The sequence below is a fragment of the Mesoplodon mirus genome, assembly GCF_964341445.2.
Source record: "Mesoplodon mirus genome assembly, chromosome: 20".
Classification (NCBI taxonomy): Eukaryota; Metazoa; Chordata; class Mammalia; order Artiodactyla; family Ziphiidae; genus Mesoplodon; species Mesoplodon mirus.
In genome coordinates this window covers 13693303-13717771 of record NC_138996.1, presented here as the reverse complement: position 1 = coordinate 13717771, position 24469 = coordinate 13693303, and the positions used below count along the sequence as shown (strand labels likewise).

At 40.3% G+C, this 24469-nt stretch overlaps 1 protein-coding gene across 3 annotated transcripts in view; it reads left to right on the top strand.

The window, feature by feature from the left end:
* Window positions 1-24139, top strand: part of UNC5D (unc-5 netrin receptor D) — a gene marked incomplete at its 5' end in the record, with an annotated part of 606527 nt that extends 582388 nt beyond the window's left edge. For all 3 annotated transcript variants that reach the window (XM_082608626.1, XM_082608624.1, XM_082608625.1), the window contains 2 exons: window positions 11362-11540; window positions 23899-24139. In XM_082608626.1, the coding sequence (XP_082464752.1) occupies window positions 11362-11540; window positions 23899-24103 (384 nt within the window). In that variant the 3' untranslated portion in view covers window positions 24104-24139. The remainder of the gene's footprint in view (window positions 1-11361; window positions 11541-23898) is intronic.
* Between the last annotated feature and the right edge of the window lie 330 nt (window positions 24140-24469).

The window sequence follows — 24469 nt, the reverse complement described above, 5'->3', positions numbered from 1 at the left end:
GAATCTGCCTGCCAATGCAGGGGACACAGGTTCGAGCCCTGGTCTGGGAAGATCCCACATGCTGCGGAGCAACTCAGCCCATGCACCACAACGACTGAGCCTTCGCTCTAGAGCCCACGAGCCACAACTACTGAAGCCCGCACACCTAGAGCCTGTGCTCCGCAACAAGAGAAGCCACCGCAATGAGAAGCCCGCGCACCGCAACGAAGAGTAGCCCCTGCTCACCACAACTAGAGAAAGCCCGCGCGCAGCAACGAAGACCCAACGCAGCCAAAAATGAATTAATAAAAAAAAAGAAAAGAAAATGAGCTAATAAACATAATCTTCTTTACTCTCCAGTTCCTTTTCTAATGCTTAACAAAGTTTCCGATCACTTTGGAAAGCCTTAAAGAGCATGACATCACAGAACCTCTTGGTAAATGGAGGCAGAGTTAGCAGAATACTATTTAGACATTCGGTGGTGGAGTACAGCAGTCTAAGTTGTAGGCTACTGCAGTTTAGAAGCGTTACTAACGTGTTTGATCCTGTAAGGATCATTTAATTAATTGCTTTAAGTGTCCCTGCTGAAATCTGGCCCAGTGCATCCCCATTTCTTTGTACCAAACTCTACTTCTTAGGCAAATTTCATTGGCCATCATTTTCTACATCAGAGGAAAATGAATAACTTTTGAAAGCCACTATGTTTCAGGTACCACTTCATGTGCTTTCACATGTAACCACCACAGCTCTGTGGATTAGTATTATATCATCACAGTTTTACATGATGTAACAGTCTCAAGGAAGTCAACCTTCTTATCCAAGATCATAGAGCTAATAAGATGGGAAGCCAGAGTTCCCAGCTGAGATACTAAACTTCAAGACCAAAGTCTGGATTTCTATTCGATACCATTCCAGGAACCCGACCAAGGAGGTTTAATTTATTAGTCCTAACTGTGGGCCTTGTCCATAATGTAAGCCCTCTCTTTGGGGGCTTAGGCACTAGTGACAAACATCACAGCGTCAGCAAGTTTGCCTTTGGGTCTAAAAGTAGATGAAAATTGGGAAGCTCTTTCCTCAGGACTGCAGAAGGATGAGATGTACCTGGGCTAGAATAAGTGTTCATTCTATACATCTCCACAAATAGAACTGATTCCCTACATGTAGATCTGCCTGCAAAAGGGTGTCTTGATTGAATGATCACTCAAGGCCCTTCCAACCCTGGGATTGTTTCATTCCTGAGAAAAGCATATATCTGGTGATAAAAACCATCTTCTTCTCCCTAAAACTGACTTGGTTTTTATGGTAGACGTTTCGAGAAAAGTGAAGCTACATAAAGTGCTGAGAAATTGGGAATGCCTGGAGAGAGGAGGCAGGATATATTCAAGACATGGGTCTATATCAGTCACTGAGTCAAGAATAATAGATCAGTTATTACAGGTCATCATACTTCATGGCCACTACGCTGAAAGATTCTGCTTTAGGTGGTTTTAATAAGTTAGTAATAAGGTGTCATTGATTAATAATAATAAAGAACTAAAATTTTTGAAACTTTCAATAGATACCTTTGAAATATGTATTTTAATATCTCACCCACCAAAAAAAAAAAGAATCCTCAAGTATCTGGGCTCAGAGCTCCCCCTTCCTACCTTACTTTAAAATGGATTGCCTTAGTCTCACTATATTTCGAGATTTTAGCAATGGAACCATGAGAGGTAAAATATGTATGTGTCTCTGTGTGTGTGTGTGTATACATATATATATATATAATACAAAACATTGATTTTAAATTAATTAATGCAGTGAGCATCCTCAGTGAAGGCATTTGGTTCCATATGTTCAGCTCCACATCCATCATATTCCTTCATGCCTCTTAGCTAAATGGTTTTCCAAATAATCATTCATATCATTCTCAAATTTAAAAATTATTTCAGTGATCAAGGTAATATATCTTTTCTGTTCTTTAGAGTAGCCATTATTGTGTCAATCTTTGGAAGCAGGTTGGTTCTCCTTAAATTTAACCCAAGTACATTACCTAATGATGATAGCCAATTGATACTCTGTAAAGCAACGGTATTGTGGACTAAAGCAAAGTAAGTTTGCTAATATTGAGCAGAAGGGAAGAATCCCTAAGTCATTTATTTCCTCCTTCCTTATTAATGTAATCATATTAAAGAATCTATCTTTTGGTAGAAACAACTTAAAATGGGAATCTTGCATGTTAAAATTTTCCATTCAAGAAGTTCTCTTATCTTTCTTCTAAAAGTGGTAGAAGTTGGGGGATGATGTGTCTGTTACAAAGTAGACAGAACACTTGGAATTCCTCACTGATTTACAGCTCCCACGTTAAGCAGGTAGCAGCTCCTTATCTCCTATGTTCAGAGCATGAAAATCTACTGTTCCTCTGCATATTTAACTTAAATAATCAGAAGATGTGATGCATCCACTGGATTCTTATTACTCGGCCCAGATGTCTTTTAGAATGCATCATAAATGTTATATAAAGTGTCATCCTTACACATGGGAAATATTTAAATTTGGAAACTTTACAAGGGACATGGGGGCCCATATATTAAAGTGTAGTAAGTAGAAAAAATACATATTTCTACAAGTCAGTCTCATGTAATACTTTATTCGCCTTTAAATCATACCACTCTGTCCATTTTTTTCTGAAGACTTTGTGTATCAGGGTGCTCTTCTGCCAACAGGACAGACAGAGCTTGGTTGAGTTGGTCAAATCATAGATGCCATGAGGGCATCTGTCTCTGTCTATTGCCATCTTTTCACATGGATACACTGTGTTTTCAGTTTCATTGGCAAGCCACCTTTTCACATGTTAACACCCTTTAGTGCCATTTTACAATGACAATGACCATGTTATCCTGTACAGAATTCCTTTTATTCTCTCTCTCAATGGTTTTTTACTATTCTTTTTAAGGACATTATACCCTGCCTTAAGTCAGGAAAATTTTTAAAGAAATGATTCCTACTTGATTTGTATTTTTAAAGGCTAGAAGAAATTTTACATACCATGATGAAAAATGATGTATCTTGTAACCTATTTTATGCAGTAAGAAGCCTGAGGTGGTTTATTTTATGAACAGCTTATATATCAGAAAAGCACTGGGCTCACTGGTTCAAGATGGTGGAATAGACGGACAGGCGCTCACTCCCTCTTGCTAGAGCACTGGATTCACAACTAACTGCAGAACAATCATCAACAGGAAGACACTGGAACTCACCAAAAAAGATACCTCACATCCAAAGACAAAGGAGAAGCTGCAGTGAGATGGTAGGAGGGGCGTAATCACAAAATCAAATCCCATAACCACTGAGTGGGTGACTCACAAACTGGAGAACAATTATACCACAGAAGTCCACCCACTGGAGTGAAGGTTCTGAGCCCCATGTCAGGTTTCCCAACCTGGGGGTCTGGTAACAGAAGGAGGAATTCCTAGAGAATCAGACTTGGAAGCCTAGAGGGATTTGATTGTAGGACTTCAACAGGACTGGGAGAAACAGAGACTCCACTCCTGGAGGGCACACACAAAGTAGTATGTGCATCAGGACCCAGGGGAAGGAGCAGTGACCCCATAGGACACTGAACCAGACCTACCTGCTACTGTTGGAGGACCTCCTGCAGAGGTGGGTGGCGGCTGTGGCTCACTGCGGGGACAAGGACACTGGCAGCAGAAGTTCTGGGAAGTACTCCTTGGCATGAGCCCTCCCAGAGCCTGCCATTAGCCCCACCAAAGAGCCTGTAGCCTCCAGTGCTGGGATGCCTCAGGCCAAACAACCAACAGGGAGGGAACCCAGCCCCACCCAACAGCAGACAAATGGATTAAACTTTTACTGAGCTCTGGCCACCAGAATAACACCCAGCTCTACCCACCACCAGTCCCTCCCATCAGGAAGCTTGCACAAGCCTCTGAGATAGCCTCATCCACCAGAGGGCAGGCAGCAGAAGCAAGAAGAACTACAATCCTGCAGCCTGTGGAACGAAAACCACATTCACAGAAAGAGAGACAAAATGAAAAGACAGAGGACTATATACCAGATGAAGGAACAAGGTAAAACCCCAGAAAAACAAATGAAGTGGAGATAGGCAACCTTCCAGAACGAATTCAGAATAATGATAGCGAAGATGATACAGGACCTCGGGAAAAGAATGGAGGTAAGGATCGAGAAGATGCAAGAAATGTTTAACAAATATCTAGAAGAATTAAAGAACAAACAGAGATGAACAATACAATAACTGAAATGAAAAATACACTAGAAGGAATCAATAGGAGAATAACTGAGGCAGAAGAACGGATAAGTGACCTGGAAGACAGAATGGTGGAATTCACTGCTGTGGAACAGAATAAAGAAAAAAGAATGAAAAGAAATGAAGAGAGCCTACGAGACCTCTGAGACAACATTAAACATGCCAACATTCACATTATAGGGGTCCCAGAATGAGGAGAGAGAGAGGAAGGACCTGAGAAAATATTTGAAGAGATTATAGTCAAAAACTTCCCTAACGTGGGAAAGGAAACAGCCACCCAAGTCCAGGAAGCACAGAGAGTCCCAGGCAGGATAAACCCAAGGAGAAACACACTGAGACACATAGTAATCAAACTGACAAAAGTTAAAAACAAACAAAAATTACTGAAACGAGGGGAAAATGACAACATACAAGGGAACTCCCATAAGGTTAACAGCTGATTTCTCAGCAGAAACTCTACAAGCCAGAAGGGAGCAGCACGATATATTTAAAGTGATGAAAGGGAAGAAACTACAACCAAGATTACTCTACCCAGAAAGGATTTCATTCAGATTCGACAGAGAAATCAAAAGCTTTACAGACAAGCAAAAGCTAAGAGAATTCAGCACCACCAAATGAGCTCTACAACAAATGCTAAAGGAACGTCTCTAAGTGGGAAACACAAAAGAAAAGCACCTACAAAAACAAACACAAAACAATTCAGAATATGGTAATAGGAACATACATATTGATAATTACCTTAAATGTAAATGGATTAAATGCTCCAACCAAAGGACACAGGCTCACTGAACGGATACAAAAACAAGACCCATATATATGCTGTCTACAAGAGATCCACTTCAGGCTTAGGGACACATACAGACTGAAAGTGAGGGGATGGAAAAAAGATATTCCATGCAAATGGAAATCAAAAGAAAGGTGGAGTGGCAATACTCAGATAAAATAGACTTTAAAATAAAGAATGTTACAAGAGACAAGGAAGGACTCTACCTAATGATCAAGGGATCGATCCAAGAAGAAGATATAACAATTATAAATATATAAGCACACAACATAGGAGCACGTCAATACACAAGGCAGCTGCTAACAGATATAAAAGAGGAAATCGACAGTAACACAATAATAGTGGGGGACATTAAGACCTCACTTATCCCAACGGACAGATCATCCAGACAGAAAATTCATAAGGAACTACAAGCTTTAAATGACACAATAAACCAGATAGATTTAATTGATAGGACATTTATAGGACATTCCATCCAAAAACAGCAGATTACCCTTTCTTCTTAAGTGCACACAGAACATTCTCCAGGATAGATCACATTGTGGGTCACAAAGCAAGGCTCAGTAAATTTAAGAAAATTGAAATCATATCAAGCATCTTTTCTGACCACAATGCTATGAGATTAGAAATCAATTACAGGGTAAAACTATAAAAAACACAAACACATGGAGGCTAAACAATACATTACTAAATAATCAAGAGATCACTGAAGAAGTCAAAGAGGAAATAAAAAAATACCTACAGACAAATGACAATGAAAACACGTTTTCGTTGGGATGCAGCAAAAGCAGTTCTAACAGGGAACTTTATAGCACTGCAGTCCTACCTCAAGAAACAAGGAAAATCTCAAACAATCTAACCTTACACCTAAAGGAACTAGAGAAGGAAGAACAAACAAAACCCAAAGTTAGTAGAAGGAAAGAAATAAAGATCAGAGCAGAAATAAATGAAATAGAAACAAAGAAAGCAATAGCAAAGGTCAATAAAACTAGAGGCTGGTTCTTTGAGAAGATAAACAAAATTGGCAAACCGTTAGCCAAACTCATCAAGAAAAAGAGGGAGAGGACTCAATAAAATTAGAAATGAAAAAGGAGAAGTTACAACAGACACCTCAGAAACACAAAGCATCATAAGACACTGCTATAAGCAACTCTATGCCAATAAAATAGACAACCTGGAAGAAATGGACAAATTCTTAGAAAGGTATAACCTTCCAAGGCTGAAACAGGAAGAAAGAGAAAATAAAAACAGACCAATCACAAGCACTAAAATTGAACTGTGATTAAAAATCTTCCAACAAACAAAAGTCCAGGACCAGATGGCCTCACAGGTGAATTCTATCAAACATTTAGAGAGGAGCTAACACCCATCCTTCTCAAACTCTTCCAAAAAACTGCAGAGGAAGGAACACTCCCAAACTCATTCTATGATGCCACCATGACCCAGATACCAAAACAAGACAGAGATACTACAATAAAAGAAAATTACAGGCCAATATCACTGATGCGTATAGATTCAAAAATCCTCAACAAAATACTAGCAAACAGAATCCAATCACACATTAAAAGGATCATATATCACGATCAAGTGGGATTTACCCCAGGGATGCAAAGATTCTTCAATGTACACAAATCAATCAATGTGATACACCATATTAACAAACTGAAGAATAAAAACCATATGATCATCTCAATAGATGCAGAAAAAGCTTTTGAAAAAATTCAGCACCCATTTATGATAAAAACGTTCCAGAAAGTGGGCATAGAGGGAACCTACCTCAACATAATAGAGGCCATATACAACAAACCCACAGCAAACATCATTCTCAATGGTGAAAACCTGAAAGCATTTCCTTTAAGATCAGGAATAAGACAAGGATGTCCACTCTCACCACTATTATTCAACGTGGCTTTTGAGGTCCTAGCCATGGCAATCAGAGACAAAAAAGACATAAAAGGAATCCAAATCAGTAAAGAAGAAATAAAACGGTCACTGTTTGCAGATGACATGATACTATACAGAGAGAATCCTAAATATGCCACCAGAAAACTACTATAGCTAATCAATGAATTTGGTAGCGTTGCAGGATACAACATTAATGCACAGATATCTCTTGCATTTCTATACACTAATAACAAAAGATCAGAAAGAGAAATTAAGGAAATGAGCCCATTCACCATTGCAACAAAAAGAATAAAATACCTAGGAATAAACCTACCTAAGGAGACAAAAGACCTGTACTGAGAAAACTATAAGACACTGATGAAAGAAATCAAAGATGACACAAACAGATGGAGAGATATACCATGTTCTTGGATTGGAAGAATCAATATTGTGAAATGACTATACTCCCAAAAGCAATCTACAGATTCAATGCAATCCCTATCAAATTACCAGTGGCATTTTTTACAGAACCAGAACAAAAAAATCTTAAAATTTGCACGGAGACACAAAAGATCCCGAAGAGCCAAAGCAGTCTTGAGGGAAATAAATGGAGCTGGAGGAATCAGACTCCCTGACTTCAGATTATGCTACAAAGCTACAGTAATCAAGACAATATGGTACTGGCACAAAAACAGAAACACAGATCAATGGAACAGGATACAAAGCCCAGAGATAAACCCATGCACCTATGGTCAACTAATCTATGACAAAGGAGGCAAGGATATACAATGGAGAAAAGACAGTCTCTTCAATAAGTGGTGCTGGGAAAACTGGACAGCTATATGTAAAAGAAAGAAATTAGAACACTCTCTAACACCATACACAAAAATAAACTCAAAATGGATTAAAAACCTATATGTAAGACCAGACACTATAAAACTCTTAATTGGAAAACATAGGAAGAACACTCTTTGACATAAATCACAGCAAGATCTTTTTGACCCACCTCCTAGAGTAATGGAAATAAAAACAAAAATAACCAAATGGGACCTAATGAAGCTTAAAAGCTTTTTCACAGCCAAGGAAACTATAAACAAAATGAAAAGACAACCCTCAGAATGGGAGAAAATATTTGCAAATGAATGAAAGGATTAATCTCCAAAATATATAAACAGCTCATGCAGCTCAATATTAAAAAAACAAACAACCCAATCCAAAAATGGGCAGAAGACCTAAATAGACATTTCTCCAAAGAAGACATACAGATGGCCAAGAAGCACATGAAAAGCTGCTCAACATCACTAATTATTACAGAAATGCAAATCAAAACTACAATAAGGTATCACCTCACACCAGTTAGAATGAGCATCATCGGAAAATCTACAAACAACAAATGCTGGAGACGGTGTGGAGAAAAGGGAACAGTCTTGCACTCTTGGTGGGAATGTAAATTGATATAGCCACTGTGGAGAACAGTATGGAGGTTCCTTAAAAAACTAAAAAGAGAATTACCATATGACCCAGCAATCCCACTACTGGGCATATACCCAGAGGAAACCATAATTCAAAAAGACACATGCACGCCAATGTTCACTGCAGCACTATTTGCAATAGCCAGGTCACAGAAGCAACCTAAATGCCCATTGACAGACGAATGGATAAAGAAGATGTGGTACAAATATACAATGGAATATTACGCAGCCATAAAAAGGAATAAAATTGAGTTGTTTGTAGTGAGGTGGATGGACCTAGAGACTATCATACAGTGTGAAGTAAGTCAGAAAGAGAAAAACAAATACTGTATGCTAACACATATGTGGAATCTAGAAAAATGGTACAGATGGCTTGCAAGGTATAAACAGAGACACAGATGTAGAGAACGTATGGACACCAAGGGGGTAAAGTGGGGGGGATGAATTGGGAGACTGGGATTGACATATATACACTAATATGTATAAAATAGATAATAAGAACTTGCTGTATAAAATAATAAATAAAATAAAGGCAAAAAAAAAGAAAGGAATTGACTACTCTGCCAAAAATAACCACTTACCTAATCAATTTCTGTTCACTCAATAGCTACCCATCCTTCAAGGTCAACTCAAATGCCTCCTCCATGAAGCTCTACTACTCTTAATTCTTGAAATACAATGCTAATATCACTCAGAGAGCATTTTTCTGAACCACCCTGCTCTGTGGATTTTTGGTACTTGTCTTGATGCAGGGTGATGTAGTGAACTGAGTCCTGGTAAAGGTATTAGGGTATCGGAATTCTAGTTTTAGCTATGGCACCAATTACCTGGGTAACTTCTACCAAAGTTTATAACCCCTGTGGAGTCTATAAAAAATGTCAAAGACTGATTAGGAAATTGAGGCTGAGGGAAGTCCTGTAGCACCCAAGGTCACTGAGCTACGAAATGTGAACTTATACTCCAAAGCAAGATATTTCTGACTCTGAAAACCACACTTTTTCTGTTAGTCCATCCTAACCTCCAAAACTGGAAGAATTTTGATGAGCATTGTTCTACAATAGTTCAGGGAATAGATCTAAAACCAGTAAGTAGAATCTGTTTAATCTGATAATATGTACTTTGAAGTTCCAAGAGTAAGATATAACGTGCAGCATTTCTCAAACAGTATTTGACCATATGACTGCTCTTTCTTGGAACATCTTCTGAGATACCCTATGGGAATACTGGGTTAAGGCATTGCGTTTCCAAAACATCCCCCCACACGTAACTGTGTTAAATGGTTACAGAAAGACAAAACACATTATCATTCATTAATAAGATCTTTGCATGAACTAGTTTCCTCAATTAACAGATTTTTGAAGATGTAAGACACACCAAGTCTGAAGGCTTATAGCTCCATGAGCCTGGACACTAGCCAAGAAGGGCTTGCATGGCTGTGGTGTCCACAGAAGGAGATGTGTAAAGGTCAGAAAAACATCAGGGGAAGCTCACAGGGGTGGTTCAGGCAGGGCTTGTGTTGACTTAAAGGACAGCCCAAGTCGACAAGTTCCTAATGCAAAGGATAGTTTCTTGGGGTTTAAACAGTGCTCACTTGTCCCGTAACCCGACCTCAGATTTGTGTTTTAATTTCCCTTTGTGTTAGTTTTCTTCCCTTGCGTAACAAATTACCACATATCTCAGAAAAAAAACAACACCCGCTTACTGCCCCACATTTTTTGAGTGCAGAAGTCTAGGCATGGCCTCACTGGGTTCTCTGATCAGGATCGCACAAGGCTGAGGTCAAGGTGCTGGTGGCAGCTGTTCCTTCTCATCTGGAGCTCAGAGGTTTGTCCCCAAGTTTATTAGGGTTGCTGACAAATTCAGGTCCTTGTGGCTGTAGGACTGAAGTCCCCAGTTTCTTGCTGGCTGTTGGACAGGGCTCACTCTCAGCTCCTAGGGGACACCCTCAGTTCCTAGCTTCACCCCCTCCCCCCACCAACCATAGGCAGTTCACAGCGTGGCTATTTGCTTTCTTCCAGGCCAGCAGGAGAGATACCTCCAGATAGGAGCTGCATCTTCTCTCTTTTAAGAGCCACTTGATTAGGTCAGGTCCACCCCGGAAAAATCTCTCTTCGTCCACGCATAGTCAACTGATTAGGGACTTGCAGAATCCCTTTTGCCTTGTATCCCATCATAATCACAGGAGTGATTCAGCTACCTTTCAAGCCTTAAAATTCTGTTAGTCCATATAAACTTTCAGCAGCTATTCTGATATGATGGATGGATGTGTGATTTCACATTGGATATGAGGATCTAATTGTTATGATGTATAACGAATCCTCACTGGACAGCTCTTAAGTCAGAAGAGTGGGCAGCACTCCGCCGGCTAGTCCAGGTCTCATCGCTGACTCGTGGCTGCCTCCCCTTTTACAAAAGCAATTTAAGTCTGAAACAAAACCAAAATATTTACTATAGAATCACACTTGAGGCCTGGGAGAAACACAAACTTGAAAATGATCAACATACAATCAGGTCCCCTTTGTAGCTTTCCTGACACGTGGCTTCCCAGCCAGCTCCTTTGATCAGCGCATTCTTCTCTGATCAGCTCTGACTCTCAGAAGGTCTCCTTAAAGTGAACTGAAATCTGTCATCTGGTAGCTTCTTCCTACTGATTCTAGATTTTTTTTTTTTTGAGAATTAAAAAAAATCTAATTCTGCTCTCACCTGACACCTCCTTGGATGTAGGAAGCTGAAGATTGTGACTCCCCTGAGTGGAAGAGGCTTTTGTAAAGCTCCAGTACACGGTTTCCTAGGCTACTAGAGACATTATTTACTATTTTAGAAGAGAGGGGAACTTGTCAGTGTATTTTATAGACTCCATCACAACAGGCAAGCATTTTTTGCATGTGTGTTAACACAGCTTTTCTTAAAAAAATAAAAGTGTTGACCCGTAAGGCTTCTACTTAGATCTGATCCTGCTTTCCTTACTTTGTTTATAGAATGAAAGAGAGACCATCACTTTCTTTGCACAAGAGGACAGCACTTTCCCTGCACAGACTGGCCCCAAAGCCTTCAAAATTCCCTACTCCATCAGACAGCGGATTTGTGCTACATTTGACACCCCCAATGCCAAAGGCAAGGACTGGCAGATGTTAGCACAGAAAAACAGCATCAACAGGTAATTGGGGGCAACTTCAAAAAGAGGATTTTACTAAAAGAGCTTGAAAAACAAAATGGGGCGGGTGTATCCACGTGGTTTCCAGGCCCTGATATCTGTATGGATTTCTCTGGCTGTATTTCATGTGAAACCTGGACAAGGAGGTGGGAAAAGGACAAAAATATGACACAGTGTGTGGCCCTTTCTGCCACCCCACTCTGCCTTTGGGGACGTTATGGAAAAGTCCCACTTTAGTCCTGGTCCCATCTCCAGGTTTGCTAACTGGGCCACCATAATGGAGGTTTAGACTTTGTCGTCTTGGTGCTGGTGAGGGATCCCAGAGTCTTGAGACAGTGATGGAGAGACAAAGAAGCAAGTGCCTCACACCTCCTCCCTCCCATCGGGTAACCTTAAGTGTTATGTAACCCCTAATAAGGATAGGCTCAGCCTGAAGAAGCGGGTGCGTGAATATAAAAAAGGAAGTCTGAGATGATACCTCTCGGGTCTGAAGGCAGAAGGCATTAAACAACCAGAAGCAAAAGTCCGCTGCTTAAACTGACACTGTTCATTACTGGGCTACTGTTGTGGTTGAGTTGAAAGAATAGAGAGATTCATAGTGGGCACTGGTACTTTGATGAGAAAAAGCACTGATGGGGAGGCCAGTTAGGGCTCAGCCTGAGGGATGACTGGTGGGGAAAAGGCATTGACGCACAGGATCTCCTCTCTCACTAACCCACCCCGCAAACCCCAGAACGAAAAGAGAACAAGTTTTCCCAGCACCCTTTTCCTTCCCTTCGGTACATTTTTTTTTCTTTTGAGACAAAGCCTTATTTTTCTTACTGTTTGGCTTACTCTGTCACTTCCATTTTTTTTGTTCTTTGTTTTCACAGACATCCTACCTGACTCTTTCTTCTCTGAAAGGAAGGTAGATGTCTGCCAAGAAAGGAGAGAGGGCTGCTCCCTGTTTCAAAAGGGATCCAGAAGCCAAAAACAAAGGGCCCAACTAGAAAGCAGTGAGACTCAGAGAGGAAAATCAAGACAGAAGGCATGGCTGTAAGAGAAAATGGCATTTACAGACAGGCAGGCCCCAAAAGAACACAGTCTTGAAAAAGGCAGATAGTGAGAATGAGAGAATACAAAAATGTCTGAGTGTAGAGGGGAAAAAAAATTAGGTTGAATTTTTCCCAGCAACTTGGATAAAGGATGAGATGGGTCATGTATAACCTAGGCACACCATGACGATGTCAGGTTCACTTTCTGATCAACCTGGGGACAAGAATGAAAAACTAAGCCAGAGGAAAGAATTTGGGCTAAAGAAAGAAAAATGAACGTTGGACAGGGACTCAGAAGCTCTGTTCTGGTTCTACAGCTAATACCAGTCTGCCCAAACACATCACTTACCATCCTTATGTTACTTTTTCTACAGACGCAATTCATAGAATTCAAACTACATTAACTCTCTAATCCATTCTGGCAATAAGAGTTTATGATTTTTTTTTTTTTGCGGTACGCAGGCCTCTCACTGTTGCAGCCTCTCCCGTTGCGGAGCACAGGCTCCAGACGCGCAGGCTCAGCGGCCATGGCTCACGGGCCCAGCCGCTCCGTGGCATGTGGGATCTTCCCGGACTGGGGCACGAACCCATGTCCCCTGCATCGGCAGGCGGACTCTCAACCACTGCGCCACCAGGGAAGCCCAGAGTTTATGATTTTTAATTCACCACTTGCAAGAAAATAATTGCCACAAAATATCTACCTACTCATGGATACTGGTATTAATTTGCTTAAGAAGCATGTGCATGTTCCTGCCTTGTTCATTTTATTCTCCACTTACAGTAAACATACGAGAACTACACAGGCTGCCTCCAAAGCCATCAGTTGCACAGTAGGGAAAACGCATTTCCAACTGGGAGACTAAGGTTGGCATCCTTTTGTGTCTGGGCTCTAATGAGCAGTAAACAGCTACACAGGAGCACGCTTGTCCCCTCCAATGTCGGGGTCAAAAAAGGCAACCATTTGATGTGCCTGTTTGTTTTTGCTTGCTTTCGTTTCTCCCTAAGACCCCTCTCTCCAGGAAAGCCTAAATGTCCTTAGTATACAAAATTCAAACAACCTACTTTATGGAAAGTTTCTAACATGGTTCTAAGAAAATGTCCATTTTAAATAAATGTTAGTCCCTTTGAAATGTTCACAATTAATAGCAAGTTAGAATAGCATGAATGCACGGAATCTTTGTATTTAAATAAGGTTTCATCTTTAAACCTTATTTAGCTACCATATTCAGCTTCAGTGAATGGCATTTCCTTCCTCTTTATTCTCTAGCTTAACTCTCCAATAGTCGTCGAACCAGAGACAGTAAATAGTTTAGGCCATATATGATCTATTGCAACTACTCAGCAATTATTCAACTCTGCTTATGCTGTGTGAGAGCAGCCACAGGAAATATCTAAACAAACAGGCGGGGCTGTGTCCCAATAAACATTATTTACAAAAGGAGGCAATGTATTTGGCCTACAGTACATAGTCTGCTGACCCCTCATTTAAACGAGTCTGCTCTCATTCAGTAAAACTTTCATAGGACCTGTTGCTGCAGTCAGAGTTACACCTGAGGCTAAGCTAAGGCACAGGATAAGGCCCCTTTCTGCAAGCTGGTGTTGTTCCGGCCGAGATGGCCACGAAGATATTCAGAGAAGCCAAAAGAGAAAGAGGATGGAAAATCACCTCGCACCATGTTAGCTAGTCCTCATTCTCATGTTGCAGAAATTGTCAAGTTCATTAAATGTTTTCACTACTGTAGCAGAAATGTATCTTCTCCTACACGGGAAGAAACATATGGGACAGAGATGAAGGAGATTTTCAGATGTAATTTGTCACAACTTCTTATTGTGTAATCCCAAATCACTGGTCTTGCTCTCTTAGGGCTACAAATAATATAGTACTTATTATACTACATAATCATCAGTCACTAATGTGATCATTAATGTGTGTTAAAACACAGAAATCTGACGTTGTCAATATGCCGGTATTATTGGGTAAGAAAGCTGTTGGATACCTTGAGATTTCATCAACCCTGGGATCACGAGAGAAAGATGATCACAAAGCACAGAGTCGGTCTTCTGTTAGGGAATTCACCTACCTTGATCTTACGACAGCAGCTTTACCTGACTCTCCCCTTCCCTTCAATTTCCAAAAGTGAAAAGCTAGTAAAGCAACAGCCCTCAAACCATGAAGGAAGCACTTTCAAAGGGAGTAGAAGGAAACATTCACTGTTACTGTGTTGCCAGTGAAAATGTTCTCCTCCTTTCGGTAAATGCAAATGTCACTGATGATAATTTGCCTTTTTGCCTGACAAGTTTCTACTTAGATCTGAATAGGAGAGAAGATACATGAACTAGGAAGTTACAGGCTTAGAATGTGAGACATGTCAGTGGGTGCACTTAAGGCAGCAACGCAGGTGGCTTTGCAACTTGCTTGGCATATGGATTATGATAAATAAGCCACAAAGCCTAGCAAAGAATGTCATAGTTAACAGTTGCAATTACAGTTTCTGTGGGCAAACTGACGATTACTCAGAGTCCATACTTGCTGCATCTTAGAGCTGAGATTGCACATCTATTCTACAAATCCAGCTGCAATAACCCTCCTCTCCAATGCTCCTGGTCACAGGTGATTGGTAGGTAGGTGGGACTAATAAAGAGTTGATCACGTAGGAGTAGATGGTGGGGAGCTTTGCTGAGAACTAAGCAAATTAAATAGTATCAGAAACTAACTGCTTCAGCTAGAAGTAATCTTCCATATCTAAACTTCCATAGCACTTTGTATTTTTATGATACTTTTTTATTTTTTAATTACAGTTAGACATACCTAGATAGTACTATCTAGTTCGGGGAAATTCAAGAAATGTGTCTTGAATGAATGACATGAACTTTTTCTTTGGATAGTATACTTGACCTTAAAAACTTGCCTCCTAATAGAATTGAATAAGTGTCGAAGGATTTTTGAAAGTTGGTCTCAAAAGAGAGGTTACGTGGCTGACACTGTGGAGGATTCCTGTCTTTCAGTACCTGAAATTCTACCGTTGGATCATTCTTCTTTAAGGCCTCATGATTTTCATATTCCAGAAACCCTTGTGAAAACATAGCCAGCTTGACCAAGTTGCCATGGGAACAGATGCTGGATAAAGTGCATGAGATACAAGAGGATGAGGAGAAGGGAAGTGACCAAAATGGAAGAAAGGATTCCAAGATGGAAAGTAGATGAACCACACCTTATTAATAGCTTCTCATAATAGTACACTTGTTTGAAACTGCGTAAGCACTGCCAGAGAAACATATTTATTATCGGTCAGCTGGGTAAAATAGTTCAAATGTATTTTGGATGTTAATGTTTTGGGGTGATGCTATAGAAATCAGGAGCAAATGAAATTTCTCAAACTCATGGCTGATCAGCCGTGCTACAGTAACTTGTTTTTCCACCAAATCTTTTAACAGGACCTCTGATGAGAAGCAGAATCTTCTCACGTTGAGGTCAAATCCTTTTATTCCCTCTGTCCGCCCTCTTAATTGGATACACTACACAGGAACAGTGAAATGGCCGGAGGGCAGTGGGAAAGGCCAGAGGAAGGTTGCAAGACAGTTTATTCATCTGTCTCCAAGTAACTCTTGAGAATTCACTAAAAGTGGAAGTCCCGGGGCCAGCTTTCTTTTGGGGTGAAGGAAGGAGGAGGAAAAAAGAGAGAGTGATTACAAAATATATACAGAATGCCTGCTTCACAGGCAGACCGCTGAGGATGGTCACTCAGGGACCCGTGAGACTAGATATTTTCACTCTTGTGTTTTGGGATTTGCTAGGATTACACCAAATGAAGCTCTCTGGGCTCTGCAGCCTAGAGGCTAGAAAACACATCCTAACCTTTAAATAATAAAAATGGATGTGAGGCTGCCATTTCCAAAAAAACAACAGTCATGACTCTTCTAAGGAGCATTAATGACAGGAAGATAGCATTCATTACACAGATCCTTGGAGGCAAAATATGATAAAGCTCAAATCAGATTTTCTGGTTCTGGCCCCATGGACTTGTGCAGAGTCTGGATTTGAAGAGCCCTCAGTGTGAAGCCAGAGGGACCCAACACAGCCAAGTGGTGGGTGTTCAGGCTTCATTCCACTTAAGTTAGGGACTCATGAAACTGCCTACTAATATGAATCTGAAAACAGCCTAGGGCCAGTTCAGCCATGAACAAACTGTATATGGTTTATAAGTGGCAGGTGTTCCTCCTAAAGGCAATAAAAGGGAGAGGAGCTGTTTCTATCCCTCCAAGAGTACCAAAGTCACGCTCCCACTCTAAGCTGCAGGGGTGGTGACAAGGGGCAAGTTTGCATTGGTCTTTGAAGGATGAGGTTTCCCTCCTTTAAGCTAATGGAGTTTTCAGGTAAGATGGACGTGCCCAAGCCCCTTTATAGCCGAAATAATCCCCTTCACGGGTCTGTCTCAAAGAGACCTGGAAAAGCTGACAAAGTCACGATCCCTGGATGTGATGTTTTCATAATTTGAGAAAATGAAATGATGGGAAGGATTCTGCCTAATTCATTAGAGAGTCCTTTACTAAAGTGCTTAACTGTTTCTTTGGGATTATTTGTGAGGTTTTATTGAAACACATTGAGTATTTTGCAAAAGGAAAGGTATCAATATTTCTCCCTTTTCCCCTTCAGGATTAGCACTCTGGTCTTTTCTCTTGGAACAAATAGTGGTCATTCTCCTTTACCCTCAGGATTCTTGAAAATGTCTCAGTGTTATTGAAGAGGAACATTAAATGAGACGTATTTTTCTATGCTATATCCCAATTCAAAGAAAAGTTGAGATTTGATTTTGCAGTTTTCATTGCCCTTCATTGCCAAATATGAGAAATTGTCAGAGCCTTATCAGGAATGAAACTGGAGAATTGAAAACAAGAGTCTACAACTGGTTTTATTCCTGTGTGGAAACTCACAGGGGCTCCTGAAGGCTCCAGGGATAACATACATTTTCCAGAGAAGGAAGAATCCTTGCTAGTCCCTTTCAGGAGCCAGATAATGAAATAGGCAAAAGGAAGAACTATGAAGGGAATTTTATTGCCAACTTAATTGGTCCAGAAGAATTAATGTACCACCTTTAGGGCATGGCAGAGTGGAACTCAGCATGTTTTCAACTGCCTGTATCTTTTCCTTTGGGGTTTCCCATACCAGTTTCCTTTCATTTGAAGGCACAGGGGGGCAATAGGCAGAGGTGACATAATGGCAAGCATCTTTTGCTTATTCTTTAGGAAATGAAACAGACTTGCTTTATCCTGAAAGCTGCTCTCTGCTGTTTGTTGAGTACCCAGTGAGGATGAAGGTTGGGGATGAAAGCTTGAGGAATGGACCAAATGCTTATGCTGTGGTCCAGTTACCGCTGTCCGGTATAAATGGCTTTTCTCTTCTATTTGCACTTAAAGAACCATAGGGAGTGTTGGCTTTGGTCACATAAGAGGCTTTCATGACATGAGATAATTACGATGATAGCGGGGATATTAATATTTTTTTTCATTATGACTATGTTTCAGTTCCCTATTTGGCACTATACAGTAGGACTATGCACCGTTCTTGTAATGATGTCTCCCAATTTATTATAGGCAGCTTAACTTAGTTTTCCCTTTCTATGCTGCCAACCTACCAGGAAGATATTTTTCAAATATGCTTTTTTTAAAAAAAAAAGTTGACTTAGATATAAATGGCAACAGCTTATAGAATATACACATACTTACTGCCTTAATGTTACAGGTGCAAGTGCTCCCTTGTACTTGGAAGTGCTGGGTGACATCCTAAATTCTGAGTGAATGTGTGGCATGTACCTGGGATGAGGCGTCTTCTTGTGCTAAGGATGTTAGGCTGCAGTGCAGATGTGGTCCCCTGCTAGGTTTTATTACAGAGGAAATTCATTCTTGCCATTAGTTACAAAGAAGAGCTTACAGCTTTCAAATAGGCATGTCAGCCCCCTGGTAGCATGGCTCTGAGTAACTAAGATAAAAGCTTTGTTATCTGGAATTCAGAATGAAAGGGAGTCCCTTATAGGCCACACATAGCCAGATAGAACTAAGATTCTAAGCAGGCAGACTCCAGCTTTAAGCGCACACGTGCACGTGCCCTTGGTAGCTCTTTCTGCGTGCATGTCCCCAGGGCTCAGACAGAGTCTCAGACCTGTGCCCCGTCCTGTTACTGTTATCTAATCTTTTTGTTAGCTGACTGAGGATTTAGATGTTACTATTCCCTAAGACATTTGTATTTGAATACTACTTTCAAGTACTAAAGAAAGGGTGGTATCTTTCAATTCACACTGGACACCTAGACACTTTTCCTTTCCATAATGAGCCCTGCATTGCAACAGTATATAAAGACTTATATGGTAGAATTTTATCATGGGCCTCAATTCTCTCTTCCTCTTTGTACCCAAAAAAGAAAACAGATGGCAAAATAACTATTTCCAGAAATTCTCGAAATAACCTAATTTTCGTTATTAGTTTAATGCGGTCATTCATTTGAAGATGTATTTTGAAAACATAAATTCTATATAAAAATTTGGTGGTTGACCCATATACACCATTATAAGTTGGCCTCTGTCTAGCTAGTGAAATTGCTAAAGATTCATGTTCCCAATTCTGCCCTGGCTTCCACATAAAGAATGGAATTTTAATTGGGCTGGGGGACAGCGCAGGTAAGGAAGTCTCAGAAAGAAGAAATTAATCATAGTAATAAAACAACTCCTCAGGGGCTCAGGTGAATAGAAAGCAGGTAGGCTCAACAAAACGAAATTAAACTTAATTAACCATTACTACTCAATGAATTTACATGGATAAATCTATTCAGCTGTCTTAGCATGTGGTTTTTTTTAGTTTATCTGGACTTTTTCAGTGAGAGTTCCAAAGAAAAAGATGGGGTCACTGAGTCTACAGGACTTAGGACAAATAAACTGAAGACATAGGATGATTCTAAAGTAAATTCTTAAAATTTAGAGAGTAAATAATCTTATGTACACAGTATGCAGCATCTTTATGAACCACAAAAAAATAAATCTTATTTTTCAGAATTACCTCAGTCGATCAGAATTTGAAAAGGCTATGACAAAAGATTCAGTGCATAAAGAAGTAACAATATGAAGCATCGAAGGCAAGCATAATAAACATTTACTTCTTTAAACATTTTTCAAAGAGAAATGAAAAAATTGTTTGCTTTTTGAGCCATCCACCCGAATTTCAAGATGACTGCTTTTGCCAAATGTTCTTTATTCATTTCAAAAAAAAAAAATCAAAGACTCAGGAAATCAACTATTGCTATGAATTCTATTTTCTAGTATTAACAATGTTCCCTGAATTGTGTGTGCATTTACCTGCTGGTGTCCAAATGCACCAGCATTATTATGAAGAGAAATGGGTCACACAGATTGGGATCAAAATAATTTCAAAAGGGAGGTATGGAGATAACCAAATGGATATAGGGTATACCAGTTTTCAAAAAAATCATAATGCATTTGCACACATGTAAGCAGTAAAATAATCCAACTATGTTTGAGAAATAGCCTATAGCATTAGCACTTTAGTATCTTTTGTCTATTAATTCTTCTAGTGTAGACAAGTAAGTGTAGTTTAATAGGATGTCTGTTTATCACAAAACTGACTGAATCATTTTTAATAAGGCTGATATGCTCCTACGTGTATTTACTAAAATTAAGTGGAATTTGAGATTTGTGTGTGTTGCCGTGTGTACTTGTATAAACTCAGAGCATCAACCTGGAACATGCTTTGGGGAGCACATTTCACTTGCTACAGTATGTTCAGAGATCCATGCCAAGGGAGAGTTCTATTTCTGCCTCTTTGATCATTTAGCTTCCTGTAGCCCTGGGTGCCTAGTCTACAAATCAGGGCATTTGCAGGACTTCTCAGAACCAAGTGGCTGGCAAGAGTCATCCTCCAGCTCTGATCTTCTTCCTCTAGGCAGGTGCACTTAAAATACCTTCACACTGCAACTGGATTCATGAATATTTTGAATAGCATGTTGGGACAAGGATTCATCACAACCTCCATAACACAGTCTGTATGCCTCTGCTAAAGTTTTGCTTTTGCGTTTTCATGCCTAGATCTTCTTCTCATGTCCTGAAATGTCAAAGCTCCCCAAATGTTACCAAGGATAAAGGTCTCAGAGTGCTTGGGGCAGGACATGTAGCTTGAGGACCCAGCAACTTTCACCCTCTAGGTGCTTATTTTAAGATGCAGCACAAAATGAAAGTTCAATCTCATCTTCTCTGAAATTGCTACTATGTCTGGAAATCTAGTTTGGGTTATAAGACAACATGGAACATGGTCAGCACCATGACCTAGGTGCTAAATCTGGCCCAACACCTGCTTTTCTATAGCCCCAGAGCTAGAATGGTTTCAGGAGGATAAACAAAACAAGAGTGATAGATACAGTGTGACATGTGAAAAGTGTATGACATTCAAATTTCAGTGTCTCTAAATAAAGTTTTATTGGAACACAGACATATACATTCACTTAGGTGTTGTCTATGGCCATTTCACACTACCATGGTGAAGTTGAGTAGCTGCTACAAAGACCAGATGTGGCCCCTATGGTCAAAAATACTTGCTGTCTGGGCCCTTAAAGAAATAGTTTGTCAACCCCTGGTATAGAATAAAGGGTAGCTTTGGGGTTAATAGGACCACAAGGATCCAGTCACTGCAACAGACACTAGTCCATTGTGGTTCAGTAGGAAATACAAAATATAAACCTTCAATACTATGAGAAATCTGTGCTTCTTTTTGTTGTGCTAGCCAGCATTATTTTTCTTTTGAAATGACAATGGAGAGCATAAAGAATTATTTCCCCACTCCAGGAAACAATGTGTGTCAATTGTCATTATTCTCATAAATTACATGGAAAGACATTATCACACAGCCCACCCAGAATCCACTCACACAGTCTCTCAGTTTTTGCCTCTTTCTCAGCTATTCCTCCAGTTTGTATTTTGCCTGCACATTGGTTGGGGTGTACCCATCTGTTTATAGACCTGGAAATACAGCCACTTCCCCCACAAACAGCTCCCTACAGCTAAAAGGAAGTGGCAGTATTCAAAACAACATGTTGAATAAAAGGAACTAGGATCCCTTCAACTACAGAAGCAACATTTGCTTTGCCATTTCTATTAGTGTAGAAATAAATAACTATATTTGATTCGAAGGCCAGCTATGGAGAGGGTGGCGATGGGGAGAAGGAAGATAAAAGGAAAAGAAACTGGAGAGAACAGTTTTAAGCTGGCCTTCTCCCGCTCTCAATTAAAGATTCAGATGTAGTGGAAAGCATATATCGTACCCTGATATTTGTGCTATTTGGCAACCAACTAGCTTTAAGTAGTGTCATAAGACCTTTGAATAAAATAGCACTTTATTCACTCAGAATTACTATGTGTGTATGTTGCTTGTAAATGATAACGTGCCCTCAAAAGCTTGTCTTGTCTTCCACTTGCTCTTAGCATATAATCACAAAGCAGACTCATGTAGCCGAGTCTGGTGACAGAAAGTTGTACCATCCTCAAAATAGGCAATTCTTGGTTGACTCTGGAAAATCTTTTCAACTCATCAGAATTTTACCAGAGGTGACATTTCTATCCCTGCTGCAAAAGCACCTGTGAAAAACTGTGACCTTTTAATCCTTTGTGTTGTCTCAGTCTTCATCAAAGTTATTGTCCAAGAGGTTATCATTTGTTTTCACTGAAGATCCCATATCATCTGAAACAAGCTCCTAGCAATCAACTGCTCAGTTGATGGATATGGAATAAATACCTGTCATAGTATTATAAGTGATGTTGTAGAATCAGAAAATGATTAGCTATGACCCTTCTCTTTCAGGTGTCTGCAATCACACTGAGAAGGCAGAGGTCACACACATGGAATATATAAGCATTTTACTCACATGAAAATTTAAGCAGAAGCGTAAAAAGAGTTGAGAAAAGAAATAATTACTTTGAGAGGACATGAGAATTATCTACAATCCAGGCATTGTAGGAGTATAGGATCTTGATAAACAGAGGGGAAAGAGGGAAAGTGGGTATTTCCTGGTGAACAGAATACACTGGATGAAAGCAAGAACAAAGTATTACCTAAATCAGTGTTAATGGCTCAAAGGGGAAAAGAATATTGAGGGAAAATATATATATATATTACCAGAGCTAGTTTGCAGCCAGACCAAGGCAGGCACTGAAAACAAGTGGAGTAGATACATGATGATTTATGAAATAGAATGCAAGGTATATTAGAGAGTTTGGAGAAATAAAGAGCTATAAGTCTTCTGCTGGAATTTAGTCGTAAAATGATGGAGCATAAATTAAATACCAATAGTATGAATGGAGAGGAAGAGTGAAGCTGATGAGTTTGTCAAAAAGAAACAAAGAGAAGACTCAGAAATAAATGTCCTAGTTGTGAGAGATTAGAAGGATGGTTGTAATTACTGGGATATTTGTTATAGTTAGAATGGGGGCCAGTGGAGGCCTGGAGAGTATATCGATTCCTGATGCACCGAGTCTGAGGAAGTGGAAAGCTATATCTAACTGGAGCAGTCCCAGGGTCATTCAAAGATCTGTGACTAGCTCATTATTAACCTATAAGACATGGGGGCTTCCCTGGTGGCGCAGTGGTTGAGAGTCCGCCTGCCGATGCAGCAGACATGGGTTCGTGCCCCGGTCCGGGAGGATCCCACATGCCACGGAGCGGCTGGGCCCGTGAGCCATGGCCGCTGAGCCTGCGCATCCGCAGCTTGTGCTCCGCAACGGGAGAGGCCACAGCAGTGAGAGGCCCGCGTACCGCAAAAAAAAAAAAAAAAAAAAAAAAAGACAGGAGATGCCGACTTAGACACTGCCCACTTGGAGCTGATAACTACTCCATTTAGTATATGAGCCCAAGAAGACACAGATAAAAATTTTGACAGCCCTTAGGTTTACCATGAGAGACATAAATAGGAGTCAGATATTTTGGAAAAAAAAAAAAAGGAATGAGTTATATCATCACATAAGCTAATGTAGTAGAGCTTTTCAAGAGGGTGTTCAAGAGAGAAACACACGTACCTGTATACACACACAACTCAAGGAAAGTGAGGACTAAAAAAAGACATGGAGGATTGAGAAGGTCATTGGTAACCCTCCAAAGTACAGTTTCAGTTTAGTGTTGGGATACAAACTGGACTGTCCCCGGACCTGCCTTAGTGGAGCTCTTTATTCCTATTTTAATAATATCTGTTCCGATTCATTTTTAATTCCCTTCTAGTGATTTGTATTTGTTCCTTTATTTCTATTTTTGTCATTTTGTTTATTTAACTCTCTGTCCAGGAATTTATCTTATTTTGCTACACAAAGTAGCCCGTCTGCTGTCATTTTGAACCTGTGGGAAGCTCGTCATCAGCATGATGGTGACCTTGACTCCCTGGCCTGTGCCCTTGAAGAGATTGGGAGGACACACACGAAACTCTCGAACATTAAGGAATCCCAGCTCGATGAAGCCGACTTCAGCTACAGCAGGCAAAATGGACTCTAGTCCACTTCCTCTGATGGCCAACTTCAGGACATTTGCTTTACAGGGGAAAGAAAGAGGCGGCTTTCTGCCCAGTGGCATTTGGGGAATTCAGCCTTCATTTACAATCAGTGAGCATCCCTGATTGAAGAAACTGCATTTTGTATAGGTAAAATATGTTAATAGGGAAAAGTACAAGCTCTCTTAAATATATGTGTCTCCTCTGAAGCCACACTCCGGTTCACAGTTGAGGAACTTCTCAGATTGGGAGTGGCAAGGATAAAAGCGAGGGCATATCTAGATAAAAGTAACTGTGGGAGGGCCTCCCTGGTGGCGCAGTGGTTGAGAGTCCGCCTGCCGATGCAGGGGATATGGGTTCGTGCCCCGGTC